General features: G+C 42.7%; 1 protein-coding gene across 4 annotated transcripts in view; it reads right to left on the minus strand.

Annotated features, from left to right (window-relative positions):
* The window catches only part of EP300 (EP300 lysine acetyltransferase), a 520590-nt gene extending 502227 nt beyond the window's left edge, over positions 1 to 18363 (minus strand). For all 4 annotated transcript variants that reach the window (XM_086958296.1, XM_086958288.1, XM_086958278.1 and 1 more), the window contains exon 1: positions 17282 to 18363. In XM_086958296.1, coding sequence (XP_086814422.1) covers positions 17282 to 17375 — 94 coding nt within the window. In that variant the 5' untranslated portion in view covers positions 17376 to 18363. The remainder of the gene's footprint in view (positions 1 to 17281) is intronic.
* Positions 18364 to 22940: the final 4577 nt, after the last annotated feature.

The raw sequence follows: 22940 nt of genomic DNA on the forward strand, positions 1-22940 counted from the left end.
ACTAGGTCGGTGCATCTGCTCTCACTGCCCAAAATAAAGAATACCTCTAGATATTGATGTCCTCGAATTGCACCGCCAAAGAATACAGTGGCAGTCCTATCAAATCACACTGCAGGTAATAAAAGGCCAAACCACACACTTACATTCTCTCGGACTGCTACAGTTGAGTGGTTGTTACCATCCTTTTACCTCAAAGTGCAAGAGGCGCACTTTCTCTGGCCAGTTTCTATAGAAATCTCAGATCAACTGTCCAGCTCAGAAAACAAATCTCACGCCAGTGCACATTGTGGTCAGCCTTATCACCAACTCAATATGCCAGGCCGCCCACATTCCAGATCATTAGGGAAGATTCAACCAGGCCGAGTTCCAACACTAAACTGGGAGGCGGTGTCCAGAAGGAGGTATAAAACTGCTTCAGTCGCCTCGGAGAGCAACACCAGTGTATGCCCCTATATGGTTCCAATGGGTATGGTTTCTATGAAGGGACTATATGCCTCATGCCTACATTGGAATCCATCTCATTAAGAATGACTTGTTAAATTCTCTTTTACGTATAGCCTAGACCTAGCTGTAAAGGTTCAAATGTATTTTACACAGAACACTTTGACTGTTGCTGGTCATCCAGCACTCGGAAGAGAGTGGCGTGTGAAATCTTAATACTGAACACAGTATTAGGAACCTTGAAAACTGATTACCAGTAATACATGATGGTTTATCGAATGAAGTAGGATTAACATCCTGGCCTCTCACGGTGCAGTTACCTTAAGGGGTCCTTGGGCGAGACTAACATGCAAGTAATTAATGTCCATGGTGCCCAATTATTAGGCAGTAGGAGCTCACCCAAATTAATGTGTGTATACTTAAGAAGGGGGTGGAGCTCAAAACTGCTCCCACACCCTAAGAGAGCGTCAGTGACTCCTAATAGAGGCTTAGATAACTTTCAGTGTAACATTAATACAGAAATAATAAACTGTTGCCACTAATCTAAAGGTTTGATCTAGCAATAGTGTTAAAGCCCCGAGTACATTGTGGTCTAATATGCTTGAACTTCATTTAGGGCACAGTGTTTAACTCAAACGTGAATCTTGACAGCTTGGGTGTGTATCCAGAATAGTGACAGTATTAAAGGAAGAGCGCAAGAGTAATCCCAGGAGCTAATTAGCTAATGGGTGCTGCCAAAGCTCCATTCGCTGGGGGGAAATTCGCATAGATTTCCACTGCAGGAAGTAACTGTTAGGACAGATAAGTAACAATGATAAGACATCCATCATGATACTAATAAATGGCCTCTTTTACTTTACTTTCTAGTGTGGTGATGTGGGCTCTTGCCCAATGAATTTGGCTTATAATTCCAAGATTACACAATTAACAATCTATGGATGTTTGTGGCCCGAGTTTCCTCCTTTAGTAATGAACCAGATCTAACAGAAAGGACAGATTGGTCCAGCCTAAAACCAAACACTCCCATAGAGGATATTCGTCAAGCATTAAATTTGAGCTAAAGCTCGGCAAGAGCTCACCAACAAGTTTTGACTGTGTTTTCATAAATTAAGAAGCCGGGTTTAAGATCTTGCAGCATGGATAAGAACAAAAATGAAGACCAAGGTGAGGCCTTATAATAAAGGTGTGAGATTCAGCAACAGGCAAGTGAAATTGTCACATGTTGGACAATTTAGCATTCTGCAAGAAGAGCAGCTGGAGTCAGATCTCTGACCAATGAGTATATCATGGTATGGCATATGCAGGATGATTTGACTGTAATAGTACTTAAACTGGCATAAGCACTTTTAGTAAAAGTTAAACTGTCTACGACAGTGTGTATCTTATATAAGGTAGATCTCCAAAAGCAACCAATTTAAATACAAGTTCCATTCCTGCTCTTTTCCACCACCCCTAAATCAGTCTGCAACATCTTTAGAAGAGCAGAAAATGTTAAAATCACCCCTCTGTACAGTTTGCCGACGTTTCCCGTCATACTATGGATATTCCTGGCCTAAGTGACAATCAAAACCCCGATGCCAGCCCATCTGGAGTATCACTTCAGACTAAGTTACTCCCAGATATGTCACAATGGGTCCTTTCAGCACCAATCAATTAGGTGCTCCATCCAGATCTTTAATACTCCTGAACAGACCAGACACTTACTTGATACCAGAGGACAATGCCACTGTGTAGCCCAAAAACATTGAAGATCGAACAGATAATTACAATTGCTTTAGGACAGTAACACACTTACAAGCTGTGTCTCAGGTTCACTCATACTTACAAATATATATATATATGCCAACACATTTCAAACTGTCTTTTGCACTTCACCGCTACCAACTTTAAAGCTGGGCTCTAGCCAGAAAAACAAAACTGTTTCGGATAAGTGACAAATATTCCTCCATTGAAGAAGCATGCCGATACTGGTCTGTGTTTTGAGTGCACAAAAAGAACAGTACAAGTAACAAAACATGAACAAATGGTATAGCATACCAACATCAGAAATCTCTCCCAAGCTATTGCAACTGTATGCAAATACATTAATTCACCCTTTACCAAATCAAAGACTAGTGCCAGCGCACCAGAGATTTGATATCAGAGAAGACAACCAACATCAAAACCATCAAGATTAAAAAGCAAACCATCTTCTGACAGGATGAATGGCAGAGTAACATCTTTACACTAAACTATGGTTCTTTCAAGTGTAACAAATAACAAAGTTATTAAACCCTCCCAATAACCTCTGTGACCGAGAAGCAGTATGGACGAAATCAATGAGTGATCAGCAAAACCAGTAGCATTAACCACTTGGACGCTAAGGCCTCTTAGGCTATATAATGAGATTTCCATTGAAATGAATGGGCAGTGCATGACAAGTTACCCTTGTCATTAGCATCCAAGTGGTTAAAGAAACCATTAGCCACCCACACATGTTGAATGACACTGGGACATCAAGGAATCAAATTGAGGATATCTCAGACAAAGCAGGTTGACCAGGGACATCATTAGCATTAAAAAAGATATGTATCACAATATCAAAGCATAACAAGTTTCATTAAAAACCCAAAACATTTAGTTAGAGTGCCAGTTCAACTCTCGATTACTGAAACCAAACAGAAACACGGTGCGACCAGTGAAACCAGTAACAGCGAAACACAGCCAGGACCAGGGCGACACCAGGTACCGCAAACAAATTAAGGGTGCCGGGCTGCGGCCTATAACAGCCGCAAAAATCACTCTGTTCTAGCTTGACCAGACACTCAGGTACCGGGACTCGGGCCGCGACATGTTCAGTGGTGGAATATACCTCTTCTCTCTGCATGTCATTATTCCGCATGCTGTCACAACGCGGTCATAACAACGTCCGCGTTGTGACAACGCATACCATTTCTCTGCAAGTCGTTACAACGACTTGCGGAGGAGTGGTGCTGGATATTGGAATAGTAAAATGTACTATTCCAACTCCAGTCTGTGCGGACACTAGGGAAGGCGTTGGATTTTAAATCCAACACCTTCTCCCCCCCCCCCCGCAAGTCGTAACAAGTTGCAGAGCAATGGTGTGCGTGGTCACAATGCAGCCGTTGTAACGACCGCGTTGTGACAGCATGCGGGGTCACGGGTGTTGAGTGAAGGAGCTTTACCTCAGTGGTGACATCCACAGACAAACAGACCCTGGCATTTATCACACAGAGGACCGCAGCTATCTGAATCCATTTTGCCAGTTTCTACGTGCAAACACACCACATGCATGTATTTAAAAAGGAGGGGGGGGGCTCATATAAACAAACAAAAAAACATCACGAGAGAGGGGTGGGGAGAGGGGGCGGAGTCGACAAAGGCCACATGACCCACCCTCAGCAGCTGAGCAGGAACAGCCCCTTGTTAAAAGCTAAGAAGCAAGTGATAGGGCAGGGAGCAGTACAGAGGGCAGTGTGAACAGAGGACAGAAGCAACCCCCACATACACCACCTCCCCTCAAGCAATATGCGCATGCAACATCTGGGGTGGTGGGGGCGGCAGCGAGGACCGGTCGATGTCCTTGTGCACCTCATGAGACGCAATGGAGTAACAATGACAGGCGGCCCTAAATCAGGAGAGAAACAAACTACTCACTGACTGGGAAAGGGTGCGGGGCAAGAGAGAACCACATAAGTAGGCAGGGAACGGAAAAAAAAGCCACGCATGCGCTGAACGGGGTGTGGAGACATAGGAAGTATGGGTAGTTCAGGCACACAGCCGCCCGACGAGCAGAGATTAAGATTAGGACAACCAGGGGAACGACCTAAAGTAAATACGAATTGTCTGAAACTCAATTCAGAAAAAACGGAAGTGGTCATCTTCGGTCACCTCTCCCCGGGCTGGTCACCTGTCTGGTGGCCACCATCTTTCGGTCCCCCGCCGAGTCCAGCTAGCAAAGTGAGAAATCTAGGCGTCATCTTCGATGCTGGCCTCAATTTTATGGCACATGCGAATAAAACTGCGGCTTCAGCTCATATGAAATTGAGAATGATTAGGAAAATACTACCTTTCCTACCGAACACGGCCGGGAAAACACTGGTCAGCTCACTAGTCCTGTCCTCCTTGGACTATTGTAATGCTCTATTCTTAAATGCCCAAGTCCGAGTGACAAATAAGATGCAGTCAATCCAAAATGCAGCCGCACGAATGCTGGCTGGGATCCCCAAGTTCGCACCAGTTACAAACATCATTAGGGATCTCCATTGGCTCCCGATACGCAGCCGTATCAAATTCAAATCGCTGTGTATTGTTTACAAGTCACTCAATAATCAAGCTCCCCACTTTCTCAAACAGAATCTTCTCCATCATGTCCCAACCCGATCTCTTCGTTCCTCTATTCAGAACTTCTTGGCTGTGCCTTGCACTAGAACAGTCACCTGGGGCGACAGGCGTTTCCTGGTTGCCGCCCCTAGACTCTGGAACACCCTTCCTGCACATATCCGAGCAAGTCCCTCCCTGTTCACATTCCGCAAACAGCTAAAGACGTGGTTATTTGACCAATAGCCTTGTATATCTTCTTTACCCAGTTGCTGATCCATCCCTTAACTAGCGCCGAGACGCCCACGGGTATTCGCCGCGCTCTACAAATGTCAATAAATAAATAAATAAAATAAATAAATAAATCCCCATGATGGACAGGTCTACTGAATGAGGCAAGCTAAACAGAGCAACAACAGACAATTGGGCAGCCCAGAGAAGAAAAGATAGACTAAATACCACACCCTAGAACAAAATGTAGGATGTGACAAACACGAGAGGAAAAGCAAAGGGAAACTTAACGCAATAAAATGGCCAAAAAAAACAGAGAAGAAGCTGAAAAAGAAACTGGACAGAGGCAAGTGTGAAGCAAAAGCAGGGGTAAGGATGAGCTAAACCAGAATACATTAAGAGAAACCAATCACTTTATGATCAAACACGAAAGTGATGATAGCACGCGACTAAACCAATGGTGCAAAGAATGGACCAGAACCAAGAGAAGCACAGACAGACCTAAAGAGAGCCAAAAGTGACCGAATGCACAACAAAGTCGGACAAAAATAGTAATTTAAAGTAAACAGAATAAGGAAAGGGTGTAACTGAACATGGGCAAGAAAGAATATCAGGGGGGGGGGGGGGGGGGGGGGGCAAATTAGCACACGATCCACTAAACAAGGAAGACAAAAATGGAAAAAAGAAAGCCAACAGACAAAAAGATGGCTGCGATGCAACAATTAAGAAACAAACCTGACTCGCCACCAACAGACTTTAGGAGAGACTACGTGAGAACTTAAAAGAGCCAAAACAATATACTGCAAAGAAAATAAAATGAGAGGATAGCAGGAACTACACCAATAAAGAAATTATCCGAAAGTGAACCGTTCCATACTAAATTTACGAATGAGACTAGAATGCTGCTGAACAAGAGCAAAGGACGGAATGGCCTGAAAGAGGTTAAAGATCAGATCTACAGGCAACGAAATAGCACAGAGGATGAGGTGAGCTGAACCAGAAACGAAACGAACATTAGGAAAGAGAAAGACGAGAGAAGAAGTTGCTGCAAGTTAAGACCTACTGAGAAAGAATCCAAGGAGCAAGAAACACTAAGTCACAACCAACTCAGTAGTCCACAAAAACAGAAGGCAAGGTTGTGCTGTAAACGAAGAGGAAATGAACTTGAACACCACTTACCAAAGAGTAAACAAGACGGTAACTAAACAAATGGAAGGAAACCCCCCCCCCCCCAGTCTCTCTGAGGAGCAGAGGGGTAATAACAGCAGGAACATAAGCCTGTAAGTGAATTTACAAGGGGAGGGCAAGCTGAATTGAAAAAGGGGATTAATTAACCTAGCACAATTGCCCAAATATCATATCTCAGGCAATGGGGATACTACTGAAGTAGAGTGGAAACAGACCAACAACTGACAAGGAAAGAACGAGTATAGCTAATACAAATATTGAAACAAGCCTACGATTAAAGAAAAGATAAAGACAGAATGGAACTAGACCAGTGGAGGAATGTGCAGTCCACAAATGACCAACAAGCAAAGCCAAATGATGGGACAGAATGACAATCGGGACAGGAATGAATAGATGAGCACCACTGCTGAGCAAAGACAGGAGAGAACCACAGGATGACTCCACCGGGGAGACAATATTAGAATTACAATCAATGAGAAAAGTCGACAGAATGAGGAATGGCAAGACTTAACCAGGTAAGTAAACAACATACCTACACACAAACCGAGAGCAACAGCAAAATAGATGACTAAGATGACTTGAAACAGAGATAAAAAGAACAGAAGCACAAATATCCGATGAGCAAAGATGAGAGAGAAGCGTGATGGAACTGAACCAGGGTAGTGAAGTACAGACCAATGCCGTACGGACTGCCAAAGAAAAGGTATGGCTAGGATGACAGACCTACAGCCAAATGACTAAAGCACTACAGAAAAGTTGATGTGCTGAATTAAAGGTTAAAAGAAAAGAACATTGGGTACCCAGTGATCAAGCAAACATGACAAAAACTTAGCATGGAAGGAAAAAAACAGACCCATGAAAGAGCTGGTGTGAACGTGGCTAAACCAAAACTGAAGCAGGGGAGTAAAGCATGGACCCCCACTCAACTGACAACCAAAGTCATAAGATAAGGAAAGAATGGGACTGAACCCGACAAAAAAAGCAAACCCGATCAACCGGCATTCAAAGAAATTATAATTTATGGAAAATACGGCCTGCAACCAACTGACAAGCAGAGACTAAAACAAAATATAGAACGAGCTGTAACAGGGATTTTTTAAAAAAAACTGGAAGAGACCATAACCAATAAGGATGGAATTACTCCAGGAGTAACAGATCAAGGACAAGACACAAAACATACAACAGGAGGAGCTAAGATGATACGGCAAGGCTTAATAGACAAACATTGGCATAGCCAATAGGTTTCGCCTATACGAGCGCTATCTACTACGCCAATGTCCTTTAGTTATGTTGTACAGAACCGTGGCTGATGTGCAATATGGCTACATATTAGGAAACAAGATGACATCATAGCGCTTTCCCCCTCAGGGTGGGTGGGAGGTAAGGGGCGCAAGGACAATTTAGGAGCAGGCAACGGTACAGGGGGGAAAGTGATGTAATGTGGCCAGCGTTGGCAGTGTATTGATATTGATCCCCCCCTTATGAATAGTGGGGAACAACTGACAACTGGAGGGTGGGAAGGAATAACCTGCATGAACAGGTGTCAGGGACTATGCAACAGGAGAGAAGATGCAAAAACAGTAAAAAAAAAAAAAGCAGCACTGTAAAATAAAGCAACTAGTACTTGGTTCATCCTCCACACAAAAGATAAGTGGAGCAAACATGTGCTGGCCAATAGTGAAGCAGCAAATAAGAGCGACAATGAAGTCAACAAATGATAAGCAGTGTTTAGGCTCCAAACCCCTTGTAGAAAACATCTTTCTCAAAAAAGAGTGTGGTCGCAGACAAGACCTAACAAAGAACTCGCTGAGCAAAACCTAGAGGTGGATAGGAAGGGACTGAAACAAAGAAAAAACAGACAACATATAAGTAACGACAAAGAAAGTGGAGCAGCATGGGAAACGATTGGAAGAACAGTTGAAAGACTGAGTTGATAAAAAAAGCAAAAGACTGTATAAAAGGTTTATATAGGATACTGGATTATAAACCAGAGGAAGAACGAACACACCCACAATCAACTGACACAGCAACAATCAAAGCTAACACTGCGTATAGGGCATGGCAAAAAAAGACCAGGATTGCTAGAACGAGCAGTCTTAGAGCAAAGACAAAAGTGGATAAAGATAGGAATGAAAAGGGAAAACGACCAGCCCAATAGGCCGCAACTAAATGCTGGGTGTAAGGGTATAAGTACATGTACACTACATGGACAAAATAAGGACATTTTAACATTTTACTAGGAAGAGGGACCAGCTGCCTCAAAGACTACTCTGCAAGCTCAATGTTCACCATCTCCAGAGATATTCATAGAGTCAAGGTCTACCAACCAGACTCCTTCAATCACATCAAGGATCGTGCAATAAGAAAAACACTTGGTGTAAAGAGAGCAACAAAATAGAGATCAAAAAATATCTGCAGAAACCACAGGTAGAGATGTGTGAAAAAAATGCCATAAAACAGAAAACTACACCCAACCTGGAAACACAACACGAACATTTGCGAACAAAATAAATAAAAATTGATGAACCAACACCTTAACAAGTCTTTTTTCTTTCCTGAAGGTTCCGATGGCTCGAATGTCTACAAGTGATTCACTTTCCCGAATAACATTCATGTGCATAACACCTTAGCCATGCCACATTTATACTTTGAGCTGTTAACATATCACAAAAACAATTAAAAGAATTTCTGATAAGTGGAAACCGTACAAAATAAACAAGACATCAGTTCTCTTGAAGAAGTTACACAAAATCAAGAAGTTATAAAAACATTAATGCCTAGCGCCAAGAGGGACCCAAGTTGCAGAGTGCTCTACTAACAGCATTTTCTTTACCCAACAGGACATCTTCTAAAATTCAAAAAGAGGTTCCAATGTAGATTTTATTTAAATAATCATGATACAATTAAAAACAAAACAATTCTATCAACACCCTCCTCCAAACCAACGAGTAAAGACACCTAAACTGAAAACATGTGTGGCCGAGTATATCAATTTGATTTGAAGAAAGGCAGGAGCGCTTTTTTGACCACAGGAGGGTTAGCTGAATAAAAATGTAAACACTACACAGCATGTTTAAACAAAAGGGGGGTCAACAGGGAATATTTATTGACCAAGCATTGCTACCATCCCGGACGTACACTTACATAGAACATAGAATAGCAACGGGTCAGAAATGAGTGCAACTATCTAGAGAAACTGTGTAGTCTCAACAGGGTACAATCACGAAATCCAGGCAGAGTAATTCGTGGTGAAAAAAATTGTGTTCCCATCAGATACCCATCCTGTACCGCCCTACATCATTTGGGATCCTTCACCAGAAGGAAGTGTTAAACATCCACTATGGATTAGGTAGATTGTTACCTAACCTAGTCAAATGGTACTCAAATGTGATGGAAAAATGATGATATCAGGGGGTAATCCGACTAGCAGTGCAACAAAAAAAGTGAATGTGCTGTGTGCAAAAGAGTGGATATGTTAAGATTGGGTTGTGGAAATGGAAGAGAAATTTTATTGAGATCCTATCCACACCCAAGGATAAAAACAGTGCAAAGTAGTGTATAACAAATGACTACTCAGATGGATAGTAGGTCGACATGTTTCTGCAGTTGGTATGGGGTCAAGGGATCCCCTCCTGCTTCATCGGGACCTTAACAGAATGCTACTGCTAATATGTGATAAGAAGTGAGAAAATAAACAAAATTCATATCACCCACTTTATGGGGAAATCACTCTCCACCTCACCCGGCTACAGCTCAGGTAAAAATGGAGCACCGCTCTGTCCGTCGGTTCTCCGGACATCCGTCTAGACGGAGCACTCCTGTCTCATACTTAACGGAGGCAAAACCAAACTCATGCTCCTAGGCAACCACTCTAGCACAGACCTTAGCCAGATATGGCTTAAGTGCCTAGGTCCCCATCCAAACCCCCAAAACCAGGATAAAGAGCCTGGGTGTCAGGTTAGATAACTCTCTCAAGTTTGACTATCAAGCAGTGAAGGTGACAGGGGCCTGTTTTGGCACACTCAGATCACGCTGAAAGGTTCTTTCGCTTCTTCCAATGGCAGCAAAAATAATCCTGATTCAGGCCTTGGTCCTATCACTTTTGGACTATGGCAATTCCCTCTATTTAGGGGCTCCTACGGCAACACTAATGAAACTCAAAGTTGCTGAGAACTGTGCTGCCAGGATGCTACTTGGAATTCCAAAAACCCAGCCAGCTAAGCGAGCCTTAAAAACCCTACACTGGCTACCAATCCTTAAAAGTGTAAAATGCAAGGCCCTTTGCACTGCCCATAAGACTATGTGGAAAACAGGCCCAGCTATCAACAAACCCCTCATAATCCCCTATTGGCCCAAGAGGGATCTGCGATCGCTCAGTCTTAATCTTGCATTTGTCCCCAAAATCAAAGGACAAGAAGCGAAGGAAGATCCTTTGGCTATAACGTGGCGAAGCTCTGGAACACTTTACCCTTACACTTCCACTTTGAACCCCATGTCCTTCCATTCCGTAAACTCTTAAAAACCTGGCTATTCCAACAAATAGCACCATAACTTTAATGGTTTTCTGCCCAGTCGCTAGCGCTGGGATGCCTGAAGGTAGTTATGAGTTTTACAAGTGATTAATAATAATAATAGGTCCATTCTGCAAAGTCTCTAAACAGGGACAGTGGCACCTGTGCAGAGGGGTCCTTAGTCACTGTTGATTGTCGCCAGTCAATAAACTGGTTGTCTTTTTTTTTTTAAGTGCTGAAAAAGGAGGACTGAAATGACGCTTATGGGCACAAAATTCAGATTCTGCAATAATTACAGGGTCAGAATGATCCAGTCCCAAAATGGGAAATTCAGCTACTCTAAGCTTTCACAACAAACACACAACTGTTATACAACCCGCTTCCTTATGCAGACCAAAGAGCGTCCCAACCTGCAAAAACACCTTTACAACACCACCCTCTTTTTAACCACCCTGCTTACTAGTTAGGCTCGTCTCCTCTAAACAAGCGTCCCACCTCCAACGGATCACCTATTCGCCATATAATGTCCAACACCTCAATTAAGCAAAGGTGGAGAATCACAGTAACACCAAAGAGATTCAAAAGGTAAAGTTACAGGTTACCACTATGAAGGAATTAAAAAAATAACCCAGGGCGGACTGTGCCACAACAACAACAGAATGAGTAAACCGTTGGTGTGCAATGCAGATGAACTACAGAATTTTCCAGTGAAAATCCCAGTGAGCAGCAAGAGGGGGGCTTTCTTCGAGTCTCTGAATAGAAAATGTCAAAAGAAACAGCAATATATATATATATATGCATACACATACATACACACACAATCCTGCTATACCAACGGGGGTACTTTTTTTCTAAAAAGCCACATTTAAGAAGAGCAGCTCAAATTAATGAGCGCACTGCCGTAGCTAACAGAGCGATACAATAACAATGTAACTATATTGATAACAAGGACCTCGGAGGATACTGTCGCTGAAGACTCGCAGATGGGGAGGGTTGCAGGCACATCTCTTTTGATGCATACAAATTTGTCAGTAAGTGGCCAGAATCACAACGTAGAAGCAGGGTTTGGTGAAGAGTACAAAAAGAAGCAATGATTGTATCAGGTGTTTATATGCGTCTAAGTTCCATCTCTTCCAGTTGGCAATTCTATTAAAAGAAATGTGGTTTCTAAAACAACCTGCCACATAACACTCACTAGTTCGGCGAAGCATAGTAATTTCTTAACTACAGTGTTGAAGCCGACGCTGTTACTTTCAATATCTGGTGGAAATCACTACAGCATGTAGGGGGACTCACTAGACACGTTCGTGACTGCGCAATTGTATTGCGAAATTTCGATCAGAGCTCTAACTGGCTACATTCCATACAAATGTGAATGTCAATTAAGGATCTGTAATCTCGGATAAAGGCTTTCTTGGACAAGCAATAGACAGAGTATTCATGGATAAAGAAAGTCTGAATATTGAAGGTCAGGACCACGTAAGTGTCCTACAGGAAGTGAGGAGTTGCCAAATTATATACGCATTTGCTGTAATACCACCACCAAAGGACACCATTCAAGAGTGTCCATATGTTTGCAACTCAGAAGAGAAATGAGGTTTACGTGTGCACTGCTGATTTTTGACATTCTTTCCATCTGTGTAGAAGGTACGTTCTCAACGAAGTTGCACTACCTACCACAAGTTCAACATATCATGGCTCTTCTCTCAACTAAAAGTAACTCAAGCACCTAAGCTAACAAAGGCGTCTTTAAAAGGAAAAAAATATGGAATCATGGAATACTAAGACGAAGAATTGTTGTAATGGTGGAATTACCATCTCCAATGAAATTTCTTAGGCATGTTGCCCCCTTGAGTAATTTACTGTGGATTACGAAACTTCACCTGGTGGTCATCAACAGCTGCAGCACGGTGGAACAATGAATGACTTTACAGGTACGCCAAGGAGGGATAACAGGAAGGCATCAAACCATTAGCAATGAAAGTTTACGGGTAATAAATTGGGAACTTTAATTGAGATTTTTATTTTTTACAACTTAATATAAAGGGGCAAGTTGTACGACCCTTTGGAATCAATAGTGCTGTGTGTTTAGCTGTCCACTGTGTAGTTCTGACAATGTTAAATAATAGCGATATTGTAGTATAATGAGGAATACTGAGGACATAGACGCAGGTTAAACTAGAAGAAACCAAAGCCTTCAGTTGTCCAAGTATGTGATGTCAGACTTACGATTCACCTGGTACAAGATTATAAATCTGGTGCACTTCATTTCTATCAAACTGGTTAACGATGGGTCCTTGGGAATCACATAGGAATCTGAACCGGTTCTCATTTCACTTAACTCTGTATCAAATAAAAATGTCCCCAGAAAAGAGAAACGATGCTCGAAGATAACATTACAAGTTAATTAGGTATGAACATTCCCAATAAGAACCATAGTAAGTAAAAAATGCTTTTAGAAGTATTAGGACATTGAAATAGAATGTATCCGAAGGGCCGCACAAGACCTTCACTCAAAAATCCTCGGCTCAAACATGCAAAGTTTAGTAACACTGAATCCTCTGTCGCATGCAGAGCCATGGTATGTATGGTCTAGACAACTGCAGAATCACTTTAGCAGCCACTTGAGATCCTAGGTTCAGGGCAAATTTACTAACAGTACAGCAACAGAGCCCATCTACTCTTAACCTGATATGGCCCATGTCCCAGACCCCAGTTTTCCCTATACTTGTAGAAGCCCAAAGTAGAGAAATTAAACTGTAAACCACAATGGCATCTAAACTCAATTTGGCAAGTATTGTCCCTATTCGAGAATTTAAAATAATTTATTGTACAACCTAATGTGTTCTATAAAACAAAATGCTATGAAATAAAGTTTAAATAAAAAGGTGAATAACAACGGCTCATTTAGTGCCTTTCCCTGCTTATCCAACATTTGTGGTGCGCAAAAATCATTAGCTAAAGGGATAATATTGACAGACTTATTTTTGACAATCAGTGCAGGTTTGAGATGCAAGTAATACAATTCTTCAGGTGTACCGTATACATTTAGTGTGGACAAGCATCAACCATCAAGTTTGAATCAAGGACATAGTGATGCAGTAGTGAAAAGCGAAGAGATTGATAGCAATGGCTCATTTAGCATCTTTCTTTGCTCTAGCCATTAGATCGGTGGGGGGGGGGAGTATATTCTTACAAGGCAATCACAGGAGTTGAGCAGTTGGTGAGGAGGGTCTTATTAGGTAATAAAAAAAGCCCAAAGATGTTATCTTAACATTACTTGTAAAGCGCAAACAGCTGCCCCAGCGAAGGGGCGTCTCGAATTGAAGAAAAAATGAACACACCTTCCATGGCTGTTTGCTGCTGGATTCAACAGTAGGTCACTTCTCTCCAGAAAACAGCCACACACCATTTCTCAAAGCAGCAAAGGACATGCCATTTTAAACACACTTTTGAAATGGCATCAAACACAGGTAGCAACATTAACTTTAAGACGAAACAAAATCCTGAACTGGCAATAAAAAAAACATGAAAACCCAAGCTAATGACGACATGGATCAATGCAGAAAAAGCAACAACAAATGTGCAATGAAAAATAAAGACAAAAACACGCTAGGCACCGCCCACGATATTTAGCATCAATAAGACCAACACAAACTAACAATCATTACGAAAGCAAAAATAAATCATTACAAACCGCTTTAATCACAAAAGTCAATACAAAACCATCCATGTGTACAAATCAGAGCAAAACCCAAAACCTCATCACCACAGTAAACTATCCCACAAATGGCACCAATGCAACAAAAAACCCACTAAATTCGGTATTACCAACACAGGGTGAAAAGGTAGGTAATGCCATCAGTGGGCCAACATAAAACTTAGCATCCCAAACCGAACAGCTCACTAGAGAATTATTAAAACAGAGTACAAAAAAAATGTTCCTGCCAGCAGAACAGGTCTAAAACAAAACAAGAGTGCCCAGTAAAACTCACCAATCGCACAACCATCAAGGGTGCAAGGCAACCCGTGTCAACCAGCACTGAGCAACTTGCTCCCAAACACACAATAACTTTAAACTGAATACCAACCAAGAATAAAAGTCCATCCAAAGCAGGGAAATTTCTCTGCAGCCACCAAAGCGGAGTAATTCTAGCCAATGCCCAACAGCAAAAGTCTAGAAACAAACGCAGAGAAATGCAAAACCAAAAGGCGAGGCCAAACATAAAAGCCAACAGCAAGCTACACAAAACTAACTTTCAACACAAAAACCTCCATCAATAAAAAGCAACAAAAACAAATATAGAGTAACATAAAAGTAAAGACGCTGTTAGAGCAATATACAAACTACTAAACTTCACAAAGTAACAAGAACAGAACCACTCATGAAGCAACACAACAAGAGAGAAATACGAAACCAACAGAGCAACACAAAGGATACCGCACAGCGTAGACGAACAGGCACCTCATGGGACAGTATAGCATTTAAATCTAAACGTCGACCGAAAACACTTTTTGTGACACTCAAAATTAGAGACACACTAAAGCACTGGATATACAAAGGCTCAGTAGTGTAGGTACGTGGCAGTGCCCAAAGTACTGCAAAGGTGGTTCGCTTTAGGACACAGATGAGGAACAGTATTTTCAGAAAGAGATGTGGAGTTTTATGATTAAATAGAAAACAGAATTCATAGTCTGTAAAGTACTTTTGCTGTGCAAGTCAACTATCCGAGATGTTAGAAGATAGTAAGCATTTATAATTGTTCAATGTATTGGTAATTGCTCACATCTCGTATTGCTTCCAAACGGAATCGAAAAAGCCAAGTTGACAGGTGATTGGTAACGGACTGCTTTGCTTTCGATAACCGATATCCAGCAAGTACGGTTTGACAAAATGTCACATCACTGTCAAAGGCGGACGGTGGGCAATGAAAGGTGTTCCCTAACCATAGTAACAAGTCTACGGAATTCAGAACAAAAGGATGATGTAAAGGTCCCCCGAATCTGTGAAGTGTATAAGGGGGAGGGTGGGTATGGAATTATCGAGAGGGCTGAAAAGAGTCGAACTGGACAGTCAGTTCCCACGTGCCATCACTGCTGGACAAAGACTGTCAGAGAGCAAGCGTGGACAGATACCTCCAAGCTGTCAATCGTTGCAACTCGACAGGCTCACCTGACCCAGGCAGTTCACATACAGGTATGTAGGTAAGCACAGGGGTACAGAGTAGCCCAAGATATTGATTCAAACTGTTGCTATTTCCCAGCTTATTGCGTATTTGTGGCACACACAGAGCGAATAACTATTTATCGATAAATACAATTGTGTGTTCACTATATTTTTTGTAGGTTGGACATGGACAACTCGGGGTCAGGGGCGCTCACGGCATGCGAACCTCATCCCACTCCCGTACACGGCAAGACAACATAAGGGGGCAATGAGTAAAGTATACTTGCCACACTGCTAAATACATGCCCCTCGTCTCTTTTACAGAGTTTGCGCTTAAAAAATAATTATACATTGACAGTTGGCATGCAAACGGAATCCATATATGCATCAATGCCAATATTACAGGACTGGGTTATGCGCCGATAATGGTGATCACCTTTTAATGGATCGGTACGAGTGTATACAAAGCCACGTCGTATCTGACAACAGAAAGATGTGGCCCGATAGCAATACGAATAGAAATCGAACGCCTGTTAAAGGAGATATGTGAAAGTCTGACACAAAGATATGGTTGTGTGGAGAGGGTCATTACTAAACGATGCTGTCGAAATATTTTCACCTGTTGGCACCAGTCAAAATGGTGGGGCAGGGTATTGGCAGATATTGCTGATTCGCAATTAGTGGGTAATAATATGCCCTCCCATCACATCGCTGTTAAAACCAGGTTAAGAAGCAGAATAACTGGATACTGATCATTAGTAAGCAGAGGGTATTAATACACTCGCCCCTAATCGCTTTCTAAAACGTTCGGGTGGATTTGATTATTGGCTGGTAATTGATTATCAAACGCTGGATGTTGACATGCCGCCCGAGCAGGAAAGGAGAGTATGGTTATAAATGGAATGGGCTTGCGACTGGGTACTATAAAATAGTCCATATTGCTTCCCGCAGTCATCATGTTCCGCAGCTTTCTTGGCAAGTTTGGATGGGCCAAGAAGTTGGAAACAGAATCAAACCATTGACTACAAACGATCTGGATAGGTTTGGCTCAATTTGGTGGATAGTAGTACAGACAGGATATTGGTCAGTATAGGTGATGAATAGATATTGTACCTCTCAAATTAACCACCGTTTAGGCAAGCAGGAACATATGGCATATTAAAAGATCGTGGTCGGTATTATAAATACGTGGGTAACGAAACATCTTATAACCCCCTCCCCCTCCTCCAAACCCAGTTGAAACTGGCCGGCTAAAAGAGCGATGAGGTTCCTGATGTTGGGCAAGAAAGTGACAGCTACTGATCGGTATACGTGCCGCGCAACTAATTTTAGCACCCACTGATGTTGAAAGAGCAGGATTTAATGGCATATTATTGATAATTTGATCTGTACTGATAAGCATTAGGTATCTATATTGCCTCACCTGTTCCATCGCTATTGGAACCCGACAGGGCGGGCGAGTTGAGCTTGGGCCTCTTGGCGGACGGTGGGCCCTGCTCCACCACATTCTCCGCCATCCTCGGTCAAAAGGTGCAATTTTCTTCTAGCGAACGAATGGGCGTAACCCCTGCTGAAGACTTCTTGATAGAGAGAATGAAGGGGCCTTTGCTAAAGCTTTACTCTATGTGCTCTGCAATTTGACGTCTCTTCTCGTGCGGCTTTGGGTCCTAGGACTGCATATGATATCGAGGCTTCTGACGTGCAGAAAAGGTCGAAGGTGTCGGTGAGAGCAATTACCCTGGGGTGCAGATATGGCCGGGGATCCTATGGTTGCAGTCCCAGCGAAGGATGCTCCTGCTGGGGGGTTGGGTGAATAACCCTGCACCACTGGAAGAAGTGTCGCGGCAGGCCTGGGCCTCCTTGGGCTGCAGGCAACAGTACTTGATCAAGTCCAGGGTGCAGGTGAACGATGCTTCTCTTCCTGCTGAGCTTGGAGGAGCTACTGCAGGCCCTGGAGCTACTTCTCTTACTGCAAGCTCAGAATTCTGGTGAAGGCCAGGGCTATACTTACTACATTACTACTATGGAGTTGCAATCCTATGGGGAGGTGTCCTTTAAGCAGATAGGGGGGTCTCTTTCAACAGGCCCAGAAGAGCAGTCCTTGTAACAAGTGATGGGAAGTCGCCCTCTTCTCTATGGGCCGGTGTCCGTAGCCCCCCTCTCCAGACCACCTGCTGAGACTTTGGCCTCTCCGCAGGCTGGAGGGGGTACCCGGGGGACTCGGCCTCCCCCGGCAATCAACGCCGTTCCCGTCCGCTGGCCTCCCCCGGGGGCGGCACCATCCTGCTTGCCGCTGCGTTCTATCGGGACCCCGGGATGGGGCTGCGGAGGTTCATGTCCCCCAGCTCCCAACTCCTTGGCGCAGCCCCCTCTCCCGGCCCTCAGCTGTCCCGGGCCCGGCCTGCCCGCTCCGCCTCGGCCGCTCGGACACAAACAAAATGGCGGCTGTTGTTCCTCTCTCGGCTCCGCTTCGGGGAAGCAGCTTCGGCAGCAGCGGCCGGAAGTGACGGATGGCGGCAGAGCGTAGGGGGAGGCTGGGGGGGATTTGCACGCAGACCGGAAGCACAGTACGGAGCGGCGCGGCGCCCCATTGGACAACCAGGTGAGGGGGCCCGTCCCAGGTACGTCACATGCGGCAAAAGACGGGTACCTATTGGTCATGACCCTGGGTACTGCATCATTACATCCTGTAATCTTAAAGGGTAGTATATTGGGCCTAGTTAGTGTCGGCATAAAAGTGGGAAATTGGAGAGAATAGGGCAAAAAAAAGGAAAATCAGGCCCCAAACAATGGGGGACAGGAGCGATGAACTCCGTAATAAAATCCTAAAAGGAGCGAACGAACGCCATAATTAAAGTAGGAATTCAGAGTTAATATGAATCACAGGAAAAACCAATAGGGGACGAAAGCCCCCCGTCACAAAACCTTAATGTATATGAAGTACGGTCCGTATATTAAAAGCATAATAGAAGAGGCAGAATGGACCACATATTAAAAAAAAATAACGATAAAGGTATCCATAATAAAAAGAAAGTTAGAATTAGGAGGTGTTTTATTCTCATGATTACAACCTAATTAGATACAATCGGATAGTGCCGCATACGAATCCAAGAAAGGGTTGGGGATTTAAATCCCCTAATTAAAGCATGTCATCAGGGATAGAATGAACCTCAAAATAAATGGTGGTTGGGATGAATCTTATATTAAACACTTACTATGAATGTAGGTTGGGGCATGATGAATATTATCGCACGGGTGTGGGGGAGGGGGGGGGGGGGGGGTCATGGGTAAACCGAAAAGCACAAGCTGGTGTAATAGTAACTTTTTGAATGGAATCATATGCCACGATAAAAAATGCAAAAACACTGAGCCACCCGAACATGGCTGATGTATGCGTGCAATAAAAATGTAAACATTAATAAGCGCTCACTGATGTGGTTACTTTACTAGTGAAGTATTTTTTAAATAACAAGTCTTTCAGAGGTGCCAGGCATTTCCTTATTATTTGTGAAGAAGTCAATAATAAGTAAACCACCAGCCCAAGGACTCAAAACACAAGCAGCAACGATATTTCGTTGTTACTTACATTTGTTATTACAGCAGCTCAAACAATAAGGTTGAAAATAAAACAACGTTTAACTGGTCACACACAAATAAGGCAAATACATTGATGGTATTTAAAATGGATGTAAAAACCATACTTTGCACCAGCTTTGTTACTGAAGAGAAAACACTTTTTGAGGCAGATGGGTACATGCTTTGTGCAGTCACTCAAAGTGAAGGGAGTAAGTGTGTCAAATGGGCTGATAAATTGCCCTGTGCAGCATGTTGTAGTGGACAGAAGCAAAATGTAAATGACAATTTACCAGACCAATTGATGAAGTTCACTAATCAAAGCCTCTCTATATATGCATATTAGGTATGACCATGACACAAACAAGTCCTTAAAAAAGAAGTGAGGGGACTAACCAGGTTTGGCAATATGCAAGTTAAATCATGACGCGTGTCATAATAGCTCATGATGTAACAAAGCATGACATTGCATGTGACATCACAGGAAGTGACCTCACTTGAAGTGACATCACAAGAAGTGACATCAGATATTAAGACCTCACACATATGTTTATCAGGTATATAATAAGTATATTTAAGCGCATTATGAGATTTAACAAATGAGATTTGGTGTCGGGGTTGTGCCAAAAAAGTGGCACAATCCTGACGCAAAATCTGGGCCTCAACTAATACATTTATGTTTTTTAAACCCTGAAACAAATAAATTGGCAACAGGGAGAAGCATGGTCGTAGATCTGTTACACTTAATTGGTTGCAAAGTCTACAATTAAAAATATTTGATTGGGTTAAGGCACCTGCTGTGAAGGTGCCCAGTAAATCTCAGGGAATAGTAATATTGGTGAGATAACTATGGTGGTTAATGCACTTGCTGACGATATCAGTGTTTTGAAAAGTCCCAGATTTGAATCAAAGTAGTGGACAAGGTGATTGTGTCTCCTGCAAAGCATATTATCTTACATGCAGATGACAGATTTTTTATTTTATGTGGATAGTAAAGTGGGTTACTGCTTTGTTACTGCTTTTAACACAGACATCCTTTTGTTACCTGCAGATCATAAATTGCAACCCTTCTAATAGACCACATTCAGGTATGAAGGGCATGTGAATCCTACACCTTTTAACCCACACTCTCATGTGACTCATCTTGTACATTGATTTACACATGTACATTATTAATTGGCCCTGTATAATGTGTATGTTATGTAAAAAAACTCTGACACCCTGCATTGGGTTTCATAGCACTATTAAAAGAAATACAATTGTGCTATTGAAATTGTTATTTATGTAAATACTGGGACAGACCAACACACCTGACATTCTTATAGTGCATACATCTCTTATATTCAAGGACTGAACAGGGGCAAAAGCTGCCTCTCTTAAGTACTTATGAAGAGGTAACAAGCTGTGTGCCTTTGTTTCCCCTCAGTGGCATTTGCATGTAAGAGTGAGGTTCCAAGACGCCTCCTGTCACTATATTTAAGCAAAAGGTCGCCTGATGGCCCCTTAACTTTGGCCCAGCTGGAGGTGAAAAAAGTCTGCATGTTGCTGCTGGGAATCAAAAGTAGACGACGTGAAGGGACTGCTGAACGTGAACGTGTCTAGGTGTCTGAAACTTACACCGGGACAAGTTCAGCATATTTTTGTGGGGCTCAACTTCTTGCCAGAGGGGTGGGCAGTGTCCACCGTGTGAAAAGAGTGGATGGACGCTGTGTACCTGCGTGTACCCATGACTTGTGCTCTGATTATGAATATTTTGGAAAACAATAGTCTGTTGAGGTAGCTAGGCCAGATCAAAAAATTGAGCGGGGGTGCAAACCCTATAATTAAAGCAAATAAGAGTAAGAATCCATAATACGAACTTCCACGCAGTGATGAACATGAACCCCAACCTAAAACCTAATTCTGGTTGGGGGTCTGACCCCATAATTAAAGTGAAAAAAAGAAAGGATGGAAAGAACATAATAAAACAAGCATTTACAATGCAACGGTTTCGCCTTACAAAAAGTTAGACATGCTTTCAGTTTTAGTAGAGGAGACCCCTTGCCTCCCACTGCAGCTGAAGCATTTCAGCGCTGTGAATTAACCCCCTCCTGGGAGAGTTAGCTCTACTTTTTCAGAGAACTTTTAAGGCATCTGCAAAGTAGACTCTGGCCCAGGGCCCCAGCCTTTCAAAGGGGGTGGGAGTGAAGGGGAGGTGTGGTGTGAAAGAGCCAGCTCTGTTCTACAGATTTTTGCGCTCATCACTTAAACTATTTCCAAGATTGTCTTTAAAAATTAATCTATTTTTTAATTTATTTTTAATGTATATTACAGACATTTTGCAGACAAAATGTGTTATACAAGGAAGCTATAGCTGGATGGATTAGTGAAAGTATGAATGGATGAGTGAAGGGGTGAATGGAATGATGAGGGAAAGGATGGATAGATGAGTGAATGAGTGGAAGGATGGATGAGAGAAAGCGTAAATAAATAGATGTATGTGTGAAACGGTGGATGTATGCGTAAGGGTGGATGGATGAGTGAAAGGATGGATAGATGAGTGAAAGGGTGGATGGATAATGAGTGAAGGGTGAATGGATAATGAGAGAAAAGATGGATGGATGCATGAGTGGAATGTTGGATGAGAGTAAATTAATTATTTTATTGGTGGAAGTGTAGATGGATGTGTAAAAACAGGTGGATGTATTATTGAAATGGTGGATGGATCAATAAAAGGGAGGCTGATGCATCAGTCAGTGGATGGATGAGAGAAATTATGGATGCATTGATGTATTGATAAGTGAAAGGATGAATGAATAGATAGATGGATGAGTGAAAGCGTGGATGTAAGGATGTATGAGTGACATTTCACAAAATGGGAGCGAAATTAGGAAAGCAAGAGGGGGGTTCTAGAAAGAGGAGTTTACAGGAAAGGCAGAGGAAGAAGGCGAGTGCTCAAGGAAACTATTCACGGAACCAACTTTACTCTAGCAGCAGTCTGGCTTTTCTGATTTCTGGCAGCCCCCAGGTTCAACTCTGAAATCCAGAATTCAGGTATTTGGGGAAGGTGCCTCAACTATATCGAACCTGCAGGGCTTTAGAACACTAGATTGAGGCAAAGGTGTTGCTACTCAAGAGAGACCCCGTCACTGTAAAGAAATAAGATTCTGGGTGCCGTTACTGTCCAGAGACCACAGAGCAGATGCAAGTCTACACTTTCTGAGACTTTGATTTAGCAAAGAGTGCTTGGAACACAGCACTGGTGTTCTCAGATGTTATAGCCATGGGAGAAAATCCAGCAAAATATAACTCAGGCTGCATCACTCATGTATTTGTGGAGTCCAGAGTCAAAAAATTGAAGCGGAGTCCTTCGTAGTATGAGGAACTGTTTCAAAGTTCAAAAAAATATCCAGTGAAAGAGAACCAAGGCAGATCCATCATCAGTGTGATCTAGAGGTACTAGTCATGTTAGTTACTTCATCTTTAACAAATAGGGCCCCGTTGCTTTAAAATGTATAAATAAATGTCGC

The sequence above is a fragment of the Lissotriton vulgaris genome, chromosome 1_1, assembly GCF_964263255.1.
Source record: "Lissotriton vulgaris chromosome 1_1, aLisVul1.2, whole genome shotgun sequence".
In the NCBI taxonomy this organism is placed as follows: domain Eukaryota; kingdom Metazoa; phylum Chordata; class Amphibia; order Caudata; family Salamandridae; genus Lissotriton; species Lissotriton vulgaris.